The sequence below is a fragment of the Mobula birostris genome, chromosome 4 (genome assembly GCF_030028105.1).
Source record: "Mobula birostris isolate sMobBir1 chromosome 4, sMobBir1.hap1, whole genome shotgun sequence".
Classification (NCBI taxonomy): Eukaryota; Metazoa; Chordata; class Chondrichthyes; order Myliobatiformes; family Myliobatidae; genus Mobula; species Mobula birostris.
The window spans coordinates 137,246,487-137,264,962 of NC_092373.1; the positions used below are offsets into that span (position 1 = coordinate 137,246,487).

Consider the following 18,476-nt stretch of genomic DNA (forward strand, 5'->3'; position numbering starts at 1 on the left):
TGAAATAAGAGTCGGCATTAATCCCGTGATGACGTACGTCCTTAAACCAATCGTTTTTGAGACTAGTCAATGACATCATGTTTGGTTGCGCGGGAACCGCTCGCTCCGTATCTCAGCAACCCGCTCAAACTGCCGCTCTAATTAGTCCGCATGCGCTTATAGGAAAGCGCTTTTTAAAAAATTACAAAACGTATCGTTGAAAATAAGATTCCTATTTTGGTCGATTTTTATGTGCTGGTATTAATCAATACAACGACGATGAACTGGAACATATACAAAAGTTTGTTTGCGTCATTTCCGTATTTTTAAAAGGCAGTTGTGCTGGAGAGGGCGGCTGTTGTTCGCGGTACCGCGTCAGATGGAGCCGGCGGCCTGTTCCCGGCAGGTAACGTGAGCTGGGCAAGTGCGGATCCACCCTCCGAAATATTGCTCGTTTTAGTTAATCCGTGAGTGTGTAATGAGCTGAAGGAGTTCTAGTTATCAGGAAAGCAGATCCACGTGTCTTCTTGGTATTTAAAGGATGCCACACCAAATTCCTGCTGAGAGGGGAGAAAATGGAATCTAAACCTTATGTCTGGCATACAGTCATTCGATTCCCAATGTGCTTTAACAACCGCCGCCCGATGTTCTTCGAGAGCTTCCTAATCACGGATAAACTGATGGAATGAGTGTCATTGCCAGACCCAGAATTAGGCATAATCATAGATAATATACAGCACAGAAATGCATCCTTCAGTCTGCACTTCGTGCATGCCGACCGTGCTGCTAATCCCATTTGTTTGCATTAGACCTGTATCCGTCTATTCCTTTCCTATCTACTTGTCTTTTAAACGCTGTAAACGCTTCTATCATCTGTATTTCTTATAACCACCACCCTCCGTTTTGAAAACTTACCCCTCAATCATCTTTAAATTTCTTTCCTCTCACTATAAACCAAGAACCTCTAGTTTTCCCACCCAAGGAAAAAGACTGACTATTTAACTTATCTGAGCTCCTCGAATTTATAAACCTCGGTGACCACCCCCTAGCCCTCCTAATTTCCATTGAGAATAAACCCAGCCTGTATAAGTGAAGCCCTTTATTGTAGGGTACATCCTGATTAATCAGGGAACTTGTCCTTGCCCTCAGCAGTTTCTCCTTTGGCTCCTTCCACTTTCTGTGAACTCGGGGTGTACCCATGGGCTGCTGTTATTCCTGCCTTTTCGTTGACTATGTGGAACAGTCCATGTTCCAAACCTTCCCTGGTAATGCTGCCCAACAGGTTCCATGGTAAATTAAGACAGCATTGGTGCTGCTTTATCTGCCATGCTGAGCTTGTTAATTTCATTAACTTTGCTTCCAACTTCCCCCCTGCCCCTTGGTATGTTTCTGCCGCCTATTTCCCCTTTCTCGATCTGTCTCCATCACTGGAGACAAACTTTACACTGACATCTTTTATAAACCCACTGATTCCTGTGGCTATCTTGACGATACCACTTCCCACCCTGTCTCCTGTAAAGATACCATTCCCTTTTCTCAGTTCCCTTCCTCCACCATTAGTGCTGTCTTTATCCCATCTTCCCACCGCCTTAACAGAGAGAATTTCTATTATCCTCATCAACCACCACACGAGCCTCCATATCCAACACATCATTTTCCACAGCTTCTGCCATCTTCAAAGGAACCCTACTACCAAACACATCTTTACCTCCACCCAACTCTCCACCTTCCGCATAGATCAATGCCTCTGCGATTCCTTTGTCCAGTCATCCCTCCCCATTAATCTCCCTCTAGCACTTATCCCTGCAAGCGGCAGAAGTGCTACACCTGCCACTCAGGGCCACAAGTAGTCATTCCAGATGAGGCAACACTTCACATGTAAATTGGTTGGGGTCATCTATTATATTCAGTACTCCTGATGTGGCCTTCTTTTCATTGGAGAGACCTGATGTAGATTGGGGAATCACGATGTCAAGCATTTCAGCTCCAACAGCAAACAGTGGGATTTCCCAGTTTCCCACCATTTCAATTCCAATCCCCACTACCATTCTGACATGTTGCTCCATAGTCTCCTCTTCTGCCACAATGAGGCTACTCTCAGGATGGAGGAGTAACACCTCATATTCCGTCCTGGTATCCTCCAACCTGATGGCATGAACATCGATTTCCCCAACTTCTGGTAATTTTTCCCCTCCCTCTTTTCCTCTTCTCTTCTCCTCACCTGCCTATCACCTTCCCCTCGTGTCTCTCCTCCTTCCCTGCTCCTCACCTCTCAGATTAGCCCTTCTCCAGCCCCTTTGCCTTTTCCACCTAATCACCTCCCAGCTTCTTACTTCATTCCCTCTCTCCCACCCACCTGGCAAAGCCTCTCACCTTCAAGCTTCTCCTCCTCCCCGTCCTCACCTTCTCATCCTGGTTTCCTCTCCCTTCCTATGCAGTCCTGATGAAGGGTCTCAGCCAGAAATATTTACTCAGTTCCATAGACGCTGCCTGACCTGCTGAGTTTCGCTAGCATTTTTTGTGTGTTGCTCTGGATTTCCAGCATCTGCAAGATCTCTTAAGTACTCTTTCAAATGCTACCATGTGTTTCCTATGGAGTGACAACCAGAAGTACACACAACACTGCAAGTGTGGTTTCAGCAATGATTTGACACTCAACTGAGTGCCTCAGCCTATGAAGACAAGCATACCAAATATCCTCTTCTCTTCACTATCCACTTGTGTGGTGATTTTCAAGGAGTTATGAACTTGCACCACTAGGTCCCTCTATATATCAACACCCCCGAAGTCTGCCATTTACTGTATATGTTCTATTAGTATTTGAAGTTACAAAATACATTGGTTCTGGTCTCTGCAATGAATGGCCCAAAATCAGGAGTGCAGATACATAACCATGACTTGAAACACATCACCCTCTTAACTTCTTCTATTACACATTCTTTCATAAATAGGAAGGAAGAAGTGAAGAGGGGGGATTGTCTGAAAAATAGATGTTGGACTAACCTACTGCAATTTTTTGAGGAAATTACAACCAGGGTAGACAAAGGAGATGCAGTAGACGTGGTGTACTTGGATCTTCAGAAGGTCTTTGACAAGGTGCCGCACATGAGGCTGCTTAGCAAGGTAAGAGCCCATGGAATTACAGGGAAGTTACTAGCAAGGGTGGAGCATTGTTTGATTGGCAGAAAGCAGAGAGTGCGAATAAAAGGATCCTATTCTGACTGGCTGCCAGTTACCATTGGAGTTCCCACAGGGGTTGGTGTCGGACCGCTGCTTTTTACGATGTATGTCAGTGATTTGGACTATGGGATTAATGGATTTGTGGCTAAATTTGCTGATGATACAATGATAGAATGAGGAATGTTGAGGAAAGGGAGAGCCTGCGAAGAGACTTAGATAGTTTTGGGGAATGGGCAAAGTAGTGGTAAATGAAATACAACGTTGGAAAGTGTATGGTCATGCATTTTGGTGGAAGAAATAAACGGGCAGACTATTGTTTCAATGGAGAGAGAATTCAAAACGCAGAGATGCAAAGGGACTTTGGAGTCCTTGTGCAGGGTACCCTAAGGGTTAACCACTAGGTTGAGTTGGTGGTGAAGAAGGTGAATGCAATGTTGGCATTCATTTCTAGAGGTACGGAATATAAGAGCAGGGATGTGATGTTGAGGCTCTATAAGGCACTCCTGAGAGCACACTTGGAGTATTGTGTGCAGTTTTGGGCTCCTTATTTTAGAAAGGATATACTGACATTGCAGAGGGTTCAGAGGAGATTCACGAGAATGATTCCAGGAATGAAAGGGTTACTGTTTGAGGAACGTCTGGCAGCTCTTGGGCTGTATTCTCTGTAGTTCAGGAGAATGAGGGGGGATCGCATAGAAACATTCGGAATGTTAAAAGGCCTGAACAGATTAGATCTGGCAAAGTTATTTCCCATGGTAGGGGAGCCTAGGACAAGAGGGCACGACTTCAGGATTGAAAGACATCCATTTAGAACAGAGATGCGGAGAAATTACCTTAGTCAGAGGGTGGTAAATCTGTGCAATTTGTTGCCCCGGGCGGCAGTGGAGGCCAAGTCATTGGGTGCATTTAAGGCGGAGGTAGATAGTTTCTTGATTAGCCATGGCATCAAAGTGGGGGGAAGACAGGGGAGTTGGGGTGACTGGAAGAATTGGATCAGGCATGACTGAATGGCAGAGCAGACTCGATGGGCCGAATGGCCTACTTCTGCTCCTATATCTTATGGTCTCATATTGGTCCCCCTCTGATTCAAGTGCAACGCGTCCCATTTGTACAGACCCCACCTGTCCCAGGAGGGGTCCCAATTATCCAGAAATCTGAAGCCCTGCCCCCGCTCCAATTCTTCAGCCATGCATTTTTCTACCACCTCACTCTATTCTTGTTCTCACTGTCACATGGCACAGGAGCAATCTTGAGATTACTATCCTTGAGGTCCTGCTTCTCAACTCCCTTCCTAACTCCCTGTATTCTTTTTTCAGAACCTCCTCCCTTTTTCCACACACACACACTAATCCACCCAACAATATATTCTAAAAATATTGTTGAGTGGATTTGCAGGTTTGTGGATGACATCAAGATATTTGGAGGTATGGACACTGTGAAGTTGTACCAAAAAATGCAGCTGGATATTAGATCAATTATGGACACGGGCAGAGAAGTGCAGATGGAGATTAATCTGGCCTGTGTAAGGTGTTGCATTTTGGGAGGTCAAGTGAAAGGAGAAGGTATACATATGATGATAGACCCCTTAACGGTATTGATGTACAAAGGGATCTTGCGATCCAGGCCCATGTTTCACTGAAATAGGCTACGCAAATGGATACAGTGGTAAATAAAGTAAATGGAATGCTTGCCTTCATTGAGAAGGCTATTGAAAGTAAGAATAAGGAAGGCATGGTCAGAATGGAGTATTGCATGCAGTTCTGATTGACTCGTTGTAGGAAGTAGACTGGAGAGGCTCCAAAAGTGGTTTACCAAGATGCTACCCAAGATCTATGAGGAACGATTGGAGAAACTTGGGTTATTCTCCCTGGAGCAGTCTTATGGTGGAATAGAGTTGAGAGGGAAATGGATTAGCCATGATGAAAATGTTGAGCAGACTTGATGGGCTGAATAGCCTAAATCAGTTCCTTTGTCTTATGACCTTATAGTGTTATAGGCTAAGAGGTGGGCTGATATAGGGTTTTAAAGTTACAAGAGGCATAAATAGGATAGACAGAACCTTGTTCCTCACATGGTAGGAATTTCAAGTACCAGAGGACATGCTTTTAAGGTTAGGAGGGAGGAGTTTAAAGGTGACATGAGGGGCAGGATTTTTTTGCAGAGAGTTGAATGTGTATGGAAGAGATACCAGGGCTAATGGTGGAATCATCCGGTCTCATGGCATTTAAGAGGCTTTTAGATAGACTAATGAATATGAATGGATTTGAGAAATATGGATAATATACAGGAGGACATTTAGTGTTAATTGGCATTGAGATCAGCGTAACACTGTAGGGAAAATGACCTTTCTAGTACTGTACTCCTCTATGTTACAAATGGTTACACTTGGTTCCATACACCAATATCCCCTAGACCTAGTCCTTCCAACATAAACTATTTATGATGTATTTTTCTTGATATCCAATATTTGAAAAGCAAGTATTTCTTCCAAATGGAGGTATGTATGTATGTATTTATTTATTTATTGAGATGCAGCATGGAATAGGCCCTTCCAGCCCTTCGAGCCGCGCTGCCCAGCAGTCCCCAGTTTAACCCTAGCTTAATCACGGGACAATTTACAATGACTAATTAACGTACTAACCAGTACGTCTTTGAACTCGGAGGGAACCCACACTTTCCTCGGGGAGGACATAGAGACTCCTTACAGATGACTTTAAAATGGAATAGAACTCCAATGCCCTGAGCTTAATAGGTGTGATAGCTTCCCATTGCTCCCCTTTGAAATTGAGCAAAACCATTTGCAACGGTGTCCTAACCTTAAAAAGAGTTTCTCGCCATTTATATAGACCATTCAGATTGGTCTCTACTTATATCACATCCAGCTCCATCTATTTCTAAAATTTTCATCCATTCCTTTGTTACCTCTTCTTGTATCCACTGCAAAATTCTTTTCATCTTTCAGTATATTAAAATTGTGTTCATTTAAAACTCTTATACCTACATATTAATTTACAAGTCAAGTTTACCCATTGCCCTTTTATTTGCTAGTGATCTGTCAATGCATAATTTTTAAGCCATCCCTGTCATTGTATAAAAATTATCCAATGCTCTCTGTTATTTTTAATTTCTAGCTTTGGTCTGCTGATCTCCTCCAGTTCTGACATCTTCCATGTTCCCAATTTCTATCTCTGTAATTTGGTGGCTAAGCTTACAGCTGCCTTTCTACAAAAATCTGAAAATCCTTCTTTACTTGGACAAAGAAGTTTAATTGGATATGTGTTGTGACATCTTGGTAGTGTATCAAAAATGTATTTATTGGTATTGTTCCTGTTAAGTACTTGGGACGTTTGTTTGTTTTTCAACATTAATGAAACAATCACATTGCAAGTTATTCTCTTTGTCTTGTTCATCTAGGAGACTTTGAACAAAGAGTTATGAAAAAAAATCATGTGCTCATCACTTGATGCGTTAATTGAGATGATTGAAATCGCCAATTGCTGGGTGCAATTTGCTTCTTTAATAGATTTGCTTGTGTAATTTTTGTTCTTAATAGTTTTCCCCAATTGGTTGCTCATTACAGATTATCACCCCTGCTTTGGTCTTATTTTGGATATTGTAGACATTATGGTTTAGGTCATTTAGGTTCTACTTATTCAAAGCTACAACTTTAGCACCAAGTTAATATGATGGTTGGGCTATCATCACAGATGGTGGAAGCTGTTTCAAAATTATGTATTTTCATAATGCCTTTAACATTGCAAGACATATTAGAGTGTTATCAATCAAAATTTGATATAGAACCACACAGAACAAATAACTAAAAACTCAAAAAGATAGACTGAATAGAGGTGAGTGAGGAAGAAAGACATAGGGATTGACATTTGGATTTTAGGAATTTGTCAGCTGTGAATACAGAGACAAATGGAATGATTAAATTCAGGGATTCCACAAACGAGCATGGGCATCTTGAAGAGTTATACAACTGAAGCAGAGACAAGTTGATGATGAAATTTTAAAAATGAGGTTGAAAAGAAGTTTTGACAGGAGCCACTTTACAAAGGTGATAGGTGAGCAAGACTGAACTTGGTCCTGAACATTAAAGAGTTCTAATGGACAAAATTAGAACTTAGAAAGAGGTAGTTTAGACAGGAGTGTGGAAGAGTAGTCAAGTCTAGTAATAGGCAGAGTGTGGATGAGGACTTGAATAGATACAGGCTGTGTCCCAAAGGTGGAAATGAATGGCCTTGAACTAGACAAATTACACAGTATTAAAGTTTATTACTTTTAAAGTATTTTTACTGAGCATCTCAGTATTACAGAAACAAAATGTAGACATACATGTTCTTGGATAATAAATTTACTTCAAATTTTGAACTTTTGAGCATTTCATAGAAGATGATTAAATTTACAAAATTATTATAAGACTGTCAAGTATTTTTGATTTTTTCTTTTAACAGTGTTTTGGAATGCAAGACAGGTTACCCAACAAGAAATCACACTTGGGTCTGGAGCAGATCTCAGTACTGGCTGCATTAGGCAGAACATTTCTTGGCTCTAAAAGGTGCTACAAGTTCATTGTGGATGACACCACTGGAGAAACAGCTGTGATTTGTTCTGCATTCCGACTTCTGGAAAATCTACAGCTGGATTGTCCAGTTGGACAGTTATTGAATGAAGCTGTACAAACACAATACAAGCAATACAAATTGGGAACAACCACCCTGCTTTTCCTTGCTGGATCTTGGAGTAAAGCTGTCCTAAATTGTATAAGACAAGACATTCCCATTCCTGTCATAGTATCTGTGATGTATGAAGCACTAGAACATTGCTTTGAGGTTCTAAAATCATATCAGATACCCATTGATAGCATTTTAAAAGTCTCCTGCTATCAACAGAAGTCACAAACAAGTAAATCATGTACTTTGTCTAAGTCTAGTATATGTTTGGATGAAATGTATTCAGTAGTAAAGGGAACAACGCAGACAACAACTTCAATTCAAGGCAATTCCACAAAAAACAATGTGCGGTGTTTTTCAAGTTGTATAATTGCATGTGCCTCTTCAGACCGATGTAGGGAAAGCTCAATGCACAAAGAATTAAAATCAAAAGTAAAGATGAGCCGGTACTTCACAACGCCTGAAAGCAAGAAACAAGAAGAAACTTTGCTGACTTCATCAAGCGGTTTTCAAATGGATTCCTTTCTGTCTACATCTGACTATGTCAGTTTTACAGCTCTGGCTTTATCATTGAGCCATGGAAATGAGCAGATGATGCAGTTGGCAGTAGAATCCTATAAAATTCAGACTCAAAATTTAGTAGCAGAAAATGCTTGCAGAACTTTCCCTGAATTGGATGTTGAGAAGCTAGTTACGTATTTCTTTCCTGGACTGCCTGAGTGCCATTCTTGTGTTAGTCCAGGTTTAATTGTATTAGTCTCAGCAGAGCAATCCATGATTGTCAAGTGTCTGGCAGATTTGCCCCTGCATACTATACTTATAAATGGAGATTTAACTGAAACGTACCATCATCCAGGTTTCAACAGGATTTCAAATATCACTGTGGTTAAGCAGACTGTCAAGGTTAAAAGTTTAGATGAAGAATGGTTAGATATAGCAATAGATATACTTAGTAAATTTCACATTAATTTAATTCTGGTAAAGGGAATAACATCTCCACATTTAATGGATAAGTGTTTGCAAGAAGATATTTTGATAATTCAGGAAGTGAAGGACTCTGTGATTCAGGGCTTTGCAGAGGCTATGGGAGCTATCACTGTAAGTTACATTACACAAGTAAATGAACATTGTGTAGGAACTGGAGCACATTTATGTTTCTGGAAAACTAAAAATGCACCAAACTGGGAAGATAAAATTGCTGTGCAGATAAATACATTTAAAACTTCTGTACTTTCAGTAGTGCTTTGTAGCCCGTTAAGTTGCAAGCTGCAGACAATGGAAGATCAATTCTGGACTTGTGCATATCGTTTAAACCATGCTCTTCGTGAGAGACAAATACTTCCCGGTGCAGGAGCCACTGAGCTTCTGTGTCTTCAGCATCTCAAACAGTTAATATTGGAAGCAAAGACTTTTAAACCAGGAACTGATGAACAGTGTTCTTCATGGTTTGCAGACACAATACTTTATAGATCACAGGTCTTACAAGCCTTGGCTGATGGCTTAGTTGAGTATCTTGTTACTGCCTTGTTTAATACAGGCATGTATGTAACATCACTGGATGCTTTGGCAGAAGTGCAGAAGTGCCTTCACAGCGGTATTGGGTTATTTCCTATCATTTCAGAGGTATCAAGGAAGCACGTGAATCTTGGTATACCAAGCATGTCTGATTCTACCAGTCTAAATGAAGACAGCTTTGAGTATAAGGTTCATGATAATGTCATTGTCAAACTGGAAGCCTGGAGAAGGGCTTTGAATTTAGTGCTATTGATACTGCAGGCAGATGCTGAAATCATTACAGGCTGCGAATCTAAAACTTCAGCTGATAGAAAATTTGATTTCCTTAACTCTTTTATATCAGTTTGAACAAAATGTTCTGTGAAAATGCAATTCAGCTTGGATCTGGATTAATATGAATAAATGGTATACTCTTAATCATTTGCATATCCCCTTTGAGCACTTTTGATATTTACATTTTACAGGAAGTTCTGTGTCAGACCACCATCTTTTACCTACATAAGTGCATACCAAACTCTGCAAAGGTACCTAAATGCAGAAGTCCTGAAGTTGCTGACATGATCTACCCAGTGAATCAGTCTGTAGGGTATATGTCAGTTTTATTTTAATTTTTTCATTGAGTATTTCCATTCCATAATGATGCTCAATAACATTGACATCCAAAGCCTTGAAAAAAACTTAGGTCATTGATAATGTGAGAATGTGGCTTTACTGCCTGTTGGATATCTTCTTAGTAGGTTCGTAGACAAGTTTAGATTTATAAGAATCATGCAGCATAAAAACAGGTCCTCTGCCCTCTGGGTCCACACTGACCAATAATAACGAATTTGTATATATCCTGCTTTTTATATTCCTAACAGTCCCTTCAACACCAATAAGTCTCAATCACACCCATACACCATGAAGAACAATTTATAATAGGCAATTAACCTAGAAACTAATACTTCCTTGGGAAGTGTGAGGAAACCAGAACATCTGGAGGAAATCCATGCTGTCAAGGGAGAACCTGGGAACTTCACACTCCACACCAAAGGACAGGAATGAATCCAAGTCAAGGAGCTGTGAAGCTCTGTCAGTGTGCAGTCCTTGTTCTGGCTTAATTAAGCTTCTCAAGACATGGGCAACACACAGGGCACTGCTGATTGGGTACACAAGACTTTTGTTGAGCAAGTTCATCTTCCTGGTTGTACTTAAAGTAAATGTGGGTCAAATGGGTATTTGACCAGTGAGTGCAGATATGGGCCTTTCTTGTCAGAATGGGAGTCTAGGTTTTATATCACTGTCCTAAAATGGGGTTTTGGAACCTTCAAACCTATTGTATCGGATTTGGTATTTGGTAACTGTAATCTTTGCATTTAATTATACTGTACAAACTTTTAGATATAATTAAAATATTGATAACTAGTATTCATTTTATAAGATGCACTATGCAATTTTGTATAGTCAGTTACACTTGAACAAGATTGAATGTTTATGTAAAGGAAACAAGTAATTGAATCATTGAGTGATGTTCTCCAAAGGACTCTAAATGTGTGAAATTGAATGATTTTATATTGACGTCATTAGTTTAGATACTAAGAGCTCAATCAATTAGGCAATTTATTTTAATTTATAGATTTATTTTTCCATACTGACAACTAAGTAATAACATTTTATTCCTGTGTTTTAAACATTACATGTTGCCTTTGAATGAAACAGCTGATTCGTGTGAAAATCTACATTATTACCATTAAGTTGGATGCTGATGGCTGATGCACAAAACCATATTTGTTAAATTATACAAGACAAAGAAGAGTGAGGAAAAAGCATAAGCAGACCACAAAGAACATCCTATAGGATCAAGAGATATAAAGATTATTAGATTTTCTATTCCTCTTGTGTGTGTCTGTTTACAGCTACTCATCATTTGCAATATCTGTTGTGTGATTTTAGAAGAGCCGCTTGATGACTATCAATTTCAGGCAATAAAATTGCTATTTGAATTCGTGATGGCTAAGTATTGCATACTCAGAGCATTACTAGAGCAATCTCTATTAAGATATGTACAATATTTCATTGATTTGAACAAAGTGTTCCAATTTCATTTTCTTCGGTTATATGTTAATTCCTGCATTCAAATTCTCTACTACATTGTAATTCCTTTACCTAGTATAGTAGAACAGAAGGTATCTCAGTTGTTCAGCCATAACTATATTTTCTTTTCTTCCTTTCTCATCTCTCCTCGTATGTCATTATTGTTTATATATAAAACTGTTGATTACTGATACTGCTTCTGGAATAGTTGCAAAATGACGATAATGGTGTTTATGGTTTGGCCTTCCCAGTGAGACAGGTGAACTTTTCAGTTACAACAAGATGTTCAGTGCCAATTTAATCATAGAAGGTAGTTTACTTTTCAGCTTAATCCTTCAAAATTCCATTGATGGAGGAACAGGCTGTTCCAAGTTTAGCTATTTTGTATAAATCCATAAAGTCTAGAGTGTTTGAATCTTCTACATATGGAGATTTTCCTTTCTCCTTCAACATACTAATTTACTTTGGCTCTTAGTCTTAAATTTCCTAACAAGGCTTTCCCAGTAATGTTGAGGAGATTCTTTGTCTGCTACCCACATCATATAAAAAAGACTGTTTTCATTCATTCTTGATATTGGAGAATTTGGCAAAGTGGCCCTCAAATGGATATGAACTTCCTATGTTAATTGTTAAGCATAAGGCCAGACATTAGCTGTAGAAACATTTTGTGCACGCGCGCACACACACACACACACACACACACACACACACACACACACACACATCACTATATACACCATTACATAACCAAAAGTTATAAAATTCTTTTAGTAGGAGAACCACAGAGCCAGTCTAAAATTACGTTTGAGAATGTAATGAATATAATAACACAGAAACTAATGGATTTTTAAAAAATTATAATGATGCCAATAATTAAAGAATAACAGGATCTTGCTTTATACTGAAATTAATTACCATATATTTGGAATTTAAGCTTTTAAAAGTAAAGAGAAATGATTACAATTTTACCAAACTCTCCATTCCTAGGCATTTAATTAAGCTAATCTATATTTTCTATTGCTAATTTAAGATTATTTTTTAATGCTGACTTAGAGTGTAGAACAGTAGAGCACAGCATAGGACCTTTGGCCAATGATATTCTGCTGACCCTTTAACCTATTCCTGCCTTTATAGCCCTCCATTTTCCTATCATACATGTGACATCTAAGAGTCTCTTGAATGTCCCTCTGCCATCACCCCAGCAATGCATTCCATTCACTTATCACTGTCTCTGTAAAAAAAAACTACCTCTGACATCCTTTCTGTACTTTTTCCAATCACTTTAAAACTGTGTTTTGTTTTACCACCCTAGAAAAAAGGTGCAGGCTCTTAACTATCATCTCATACACCCCGACCAAGCCTCCTCTTGTCCTCCTTTGTAAGAGAAAAGCCCTAGCTTGCTCAACTTTTCTTCATAAAACATGTTCTCTAATGCCGGCAGCATCCTGGGAAATCTCCTCTGCACCTTCTCAGAAGCTTAGACATCCTTCCTATAATGAAGTGACTTGAACTGAATGTGATACTTCAGGTGTGGTCTAACCAGACTTTTATAGAGCTGTATCATTACTTTGCAGCTCATGAATGCACTCTCCTGACTAATGGAGGCCAACACACCATACGCCTCCTTAACCACCCTATCAACTTGCATGGAAAATTTGAAAGACCTATGGACTTCGACCCCAAGATCTCTCTGTTCCTCCACACTGTTAAGGATCCTGCTATGAACTTTGTAGTCTACCTTAATGTTCGAGCTTCCAAAGTGTATCACTTCACACTTATCCTGATCGAACTGTATCTGCCACCTTTCAGCCCAGCTCTGCATCCTCTATATGTCCTATTATAACCTACAACAACCTCTTACATTATCCACAACTCCACCAACCCTCCCACTTCCTCATTAAAATCATTTCTAAAAACATCACAAAGGGAAGGGGTCCTAGAACGGATCCCAATAGGACACCACTAGTAACCAACCTCCAGACAGAATATGCGGTATCAGGCAGGAACTTGGAAGCATAAATTGGGAACAGATGTTCTCAGGGAAATGTATGGCAGAAATGTGGCAAATGTTCAGGGAATATTTGCATGGAGTTCTGCATAGGTACATTCCAATGAGACAGGGAAAGGATGGTAAGGTACAGGAACCGTGGTGTACAAAGGCTGTTGAAAATCAAGGAGAAAAGAAAACTTTACAAAAGGTTCAAGAAACTAGGTAACAATAGAGACCTAGAAGATTATAAGGCTAGCAGGAAGGAGCTTAAGAATGAAATTAGGAGAGCCTGAAGGGGCCATGAGAAGGCCTTGGTGGGCAGGATTAAGGAAAACCCCAAGGCATTCTACAAGTATGTGAAGAGCAAGAGGATAAGATGTGAGAAAATAGGACCAATCAAGTGTGACAATGGAAAAGTGTGTATGGAACTGGAGGAGATAGCAGAGGAACTTAATGAATACTTTGCTTCAGTATTCACTAGGGAAAAGGATCTTGGCGATTGTAGGGATAACTTACAGCGGACTGAAATGCTTGAGCATGTAGATAAGTGGATGTACTAGAGCTTTTGGAAAGCATCAGTTGGATAAGTCACCGGGACCAGACGAGATGTACCCCAAGCTACCGTGGGAGGTGAGGGAGGAGTTTGCTGAGCGTCTGGCGATGATCTTTGCATCATCAGTGGGTACGAGAGAGGTTCCGAAAGATTGGAGGGTTGCGGATGTTGTTCCCTTATTCAAGAAAAGGAGTGGAGATAGCCCAGAAAATTATAGACCAGTGAATCTTACCTCAGTGGTTGGTAAATAGATGGAAAAGATCCTGAGAGGCAGGATTTATGGACATTCGTAGAGGCATAATATGATTAGGAATAGTCAGATAATAGATATTTTATTTATATATATATATATTATAATAATAATAATAATAGACAAGTAGCCTTTGTCAAAGGCAGGTCATGCCTTATGAGGCTGACTGAATTTTTTGAGGATGTGACTAAACACATTGATGAGGGTAGAGCAGTAGATGTAGTGTATATGGATTTCAGCAAGGCATTTGATAAGGTACCCCATGCAAGGCTTATTGAGAAAGTAAGGAGGCATGGGATCCAAGGGGACATTGCTTTGTGGATCCATAACTGGCTTGCACACAGAAGGCAAAGAGTGTTTGTAGACGGGTCATGATCTGCATGGATGTCGGTGACCAGTGGTGTGCCTCAGGGATCTGTTCTGGGACCCCTACTCTTCGTGATTTTTATAAATGACCTGGATGAGGAAGTGGAGGGATGGGTTAGTAAATTTGCTGATGACACAAAGGTTGAGGGGGTTGTGGATAGTGTGGAGGGCTGACAGAGGTTACAGTGGGACATCAATAGGATGCAAAACTGGGCTGAGAAGAGGCAATGGAGTTCAATCCAGGTAAGTGTGAGGTGGTTCAATTTGGTAGGTCAAATATGATGGCAGAATATAGTATTAATGGTAAGACTCCTGGCAGTATGGAGGATCAGAGGGATCTTGGGGTCCGAGTCCATAGGACACTCAAAGCTCTACACAGGTTGACTCTGTGGTTAAGAAGGCATACGTTGCATTGGCCTTCATCAACCATGGGATTGAGTTTAGGAGCCGAGAGGTAATGTTGCAGCTAAATAGGACCCTGGTCAGACCCCACTTGGAGCACTCTGCTCATTTCTGGTCACCTCACTACAAGAAGGATGTGGAAACCATAGAAAGAGTGCACAGGAGATTTACAAGGATGTTGCCTGGATTGGGGAGCATGCCTTATGAAAATAGGTGAGTGAACTCGGCCTCTTCTCCTTGGAGCGATGGAGGATGTGAAGTGACCTGATGGAGGTGTGTAAGATGATGAGAGGCATTGATCGTGTGGCTAGTCAAAAGCTTTTTTCCCAGGGCTGAAATGGCTAACACGAGAGATGAGAAAGCACAGTTTTAAGGTGCTTGGAAGTAGGTACAGAGGAGATGTCAGGGGTAAGTTTTTTTACACAGAGAGTGGTGAGTGCATGGAATGGGCTGCTGCCAACAGTGGTGGAGGTGGATATGATAGGGTCTTTTAAGAGACTCCTGGATAGGCACATGGAGCTTAGAAAAATAGAGGGCCATGGGTAATCCTAGGTAATTTCTATAGTATGTGTTCAGCACAGCATTGTGGGCCAAAGGGCCTGTATTGTGCTGTAGGTTTTCTATGTTTCTATGTTACTATCACCCTCTGCCTTCTGTGGGCAAACAAATTCTGAATCCTTGCAGCCAGGTTTCCCTGGATTCCATACCTCCTGACTTCCTGAATCAGCCTTCCATGGGAATAAACCTACCGTTGCTCACCACATTTACAATTTCTAGCCTTGCAGATATGCAGAATCAGAAGCGGGTTTAGTTTCACTGGCATATATATATTGTGATATTTGTTGTTTTGTGACAGCAGTATATTGCAATACATCATATAAAAATAACTAAATTACAATAACAAACATACTTAAAAATAAATAAATTAAATATGTTGTGCAAAAAGAGAAAAATAGATATTAAGTTGGTGTACATGGATTCATTGTCCATTCTGAAATCTGATGGCAGAGGGGAAGAATCTGTTCCTAAAGCATTGAATGTGTGTCTTCAGTTTCCAGTACCTTCTCCTTGATGGTAGCAATGAGAAGGTGCCATGTCCTGGGTGATGGGGGTTCTTAATGCAGTTGCCACCTTTTTGAGGCATCGCCTTTTGAAGATGTCTTCAATGTTGGGGAGTCCAGTGCCCATGATGGACCTGACTGAGTTTGCAACTTTCTGCAGCTTTTTTTCCAATTCTGTGGTGTGGCCCCTCCATACCATACAGTGATGCAACCAGTTAAAATGCTCTCCATGGTATATATGTAGAAATTTGTGGGAATCTTTTGTGTCATACCAGGTCTCCTGAAACTCCTAATGAAACATAGCTCATGTTGTGCCTTCTTTGTAATTGCATCAATATGCCTAGAATAGATTTTCAGAGATGTTGATTCCCAGGAACTTGAAGCTGCTCACTTTTTCCACTGCTGATTCCTCAGTTAGGACTGATGTGTGTTCTCTCAACTTCCCCTTCCTAAATTCCACAATCAATTCCTTGGTCTTTTTTATGTTGAGTGCATGGTTGTTGTAGCGACATCATTCAACCAGCTGATCAATCTCATTCCTGCACGCCTCCCCATCCCCATCTGAAATTTGGCCAATAATAGTTGTGTCATTGGCAAACTTATAGATGGTGTTTGAGTTGTGTCTGGCCACACAGACTTGCGTAGAGAGCGTAGAACAGTGGGCCAAGCATGCACCTTTGAAGTGTGCCAGTGTTGATTGTCAGTGAGAAGATGTTATTTCCAATCCCCATTAACTATGGTCCCCTGATGAGGAAGTCAAGGATCCAGTTGCAGAGGGAGAAACAAACACCCAGGTTTTGAAGTTCATTGATTAGTACTTAGAGTATGACGGTGTTGATCACAATTCTAATGCCATTTGGCACACTTGTCCTTCACGGGAATTTTTTTAGATTATGAGAACACTCAGTCCTCTTTTATTGTCATTTAGAAATGCATACATGCATTAAGAAATGAAACAATGTTTCTCCGGAGTGATATCACAGAAAACAGGACAAACCAAAGACTAACACTGACAGAACCACATCATTATAACATATAATTACAGCAGTGCAAAGCAATACCATAATTTGATGAAGAACAAACCACGGGCATGGTAAAAAAAAAGTCTCAAAGTCCCCGAGTCGATCGACTCCCGAGTCCCCGATAGCAGGCAGCAAAAGGGAGAAACTCCCTGCCATAAACCTCCAGGCACCGTCAACTTGCTGATGCCTTGGAAGCAGCTGACCACAGCCGACACTGAGTCTGTCCATTCAAAAACGTAGAGCCTCTGACCAGCCCCTCCGATACAGCCTCCCAAGCGCCATCCTCTGCTGAGCGCCTTCGACCTAGCCCCGGCCGCTGAAACAAGCAAAGCCGAGGATTCGGGGCCTTCTGCTCCGGAGATTCCGGTTACCACACAGTAGCAGCGGCAGTGAAGCGGGTGTTTCAGAAGTTTCCCCAGATGTTCCTCCGTACTCTCATGTCTGTCTCCATCAAATCAGAATTGTGCACGGTCCCCTACTTGACAGATTACAGATATCATTCACCGGAGAGGCCGCGCGCGCTGCCCTCACGCCGCCATCTTCTCCTCCTCCTGAATTGTGATTAACCTCAAGTTTTTCCTCTGTAACTTTCTTAAATTTCACTTCTTGGGCAATTTAGAGGTGAATGGTTATAAGATCTGTAAATTTTACATCAAAAGTGATTATGGAATTGAGGGGAATGGTGCAAAAATCCATAATCTCTAATTTGCCGTTCATCTACTGGTCAACATCTCAGCAATGTTTGTTCTAATGTAGGCTAGCAGAATCTCCTGCAGAGGATTTAGGATATGCAGTTGTTTTGCAATTAATTCCTGCCGCTGTCTGTTGCACAATATTGTCCAGTAAATACAAAGAACAGATGTCAGTACACGCTAGTGATGTGACTGCAGTGTACGTGAGCTACGGGACGTAGATGCAAGGTTTGCAGTGGTGCTGAGTAAAAGAGGATGAGGTAGACCAAGAGATCTTGATGAATGACAGGTGAATGATGACAGAGAGCTAACATATGTGCCTAAAGCTAGTGGCTGCTGCAGGAAACATCATTTTAAGATGTCGTCACTGTTCTTGATCACCTCCAGCTAAAAGCATGAATTAAAGTAATTGGTTGAAGGATTACAAAAGGGGAAATGAGGAATTTTGTTTTTTTTTTCCCTGAAGATGGTTGGGTCTGAATTTACTGCCTGCCACGTTTTAAAAATTCCTGGATGTATAATTGAAGAGCTGTGACCTGAGGTGAGGTCTGCAGATTGAGTGCTGGAGAATGGGATTAGGTTGGGCAGCTCTTCTGTTTTTGGATTGGCAAGGATAGAAGGGCTGGTCTTTGTGTCTGTCTTGTATTTTTTCTAATTTCTATGTGATGATTGCCTGCATGTTCCTTGAAAAATAAGTTGTATTATAAGAATTTCATA

The 18,476-nt window shown here is 40.7% G+C and overlaps 1 protein-coding gene across 4 annotated transcripts; it reads left to right on the plus strand.

Annotated features, from left to right (window-relative positions):
• The first annotated feature begins 148 nt into the window (after positions 1–148).
• Positions 149–11,306, plus strand: bbs12 (Bardet-Biedl syndrome 12). 4 transcript variants are annotated; one of them, XM_072256121.1, is made up of 2 exons: positions 149–399; positions 7,617–11,306. In XM_072256121.1, exon 2 carries the CDS (start codon positions 7,626–7,628, stop codon positions 9,696–9,698), a length of 2,073 nt encoding a protein of 690 aa, XP_072112222.1. In that variant the 5' UTR covers positions 149–399; positions 7,617–7,625; the 3' UTR covers positions 9,699–11,306. The 4 variants fall into 4 exon arrangements, with proteins under 4 accessions (XP_072112222.1, XP_072112220.1, XP_072112224.1 ...); XM_072256119.1 differs by having other exon boundaries at positions 149–385; XM_072256123.1 differs by lacking the exon at positions 149–399 and adding an exon at positions 428–446.
• Positions 11,307–18,476: the final 7,170 nt, after the last annotated feature.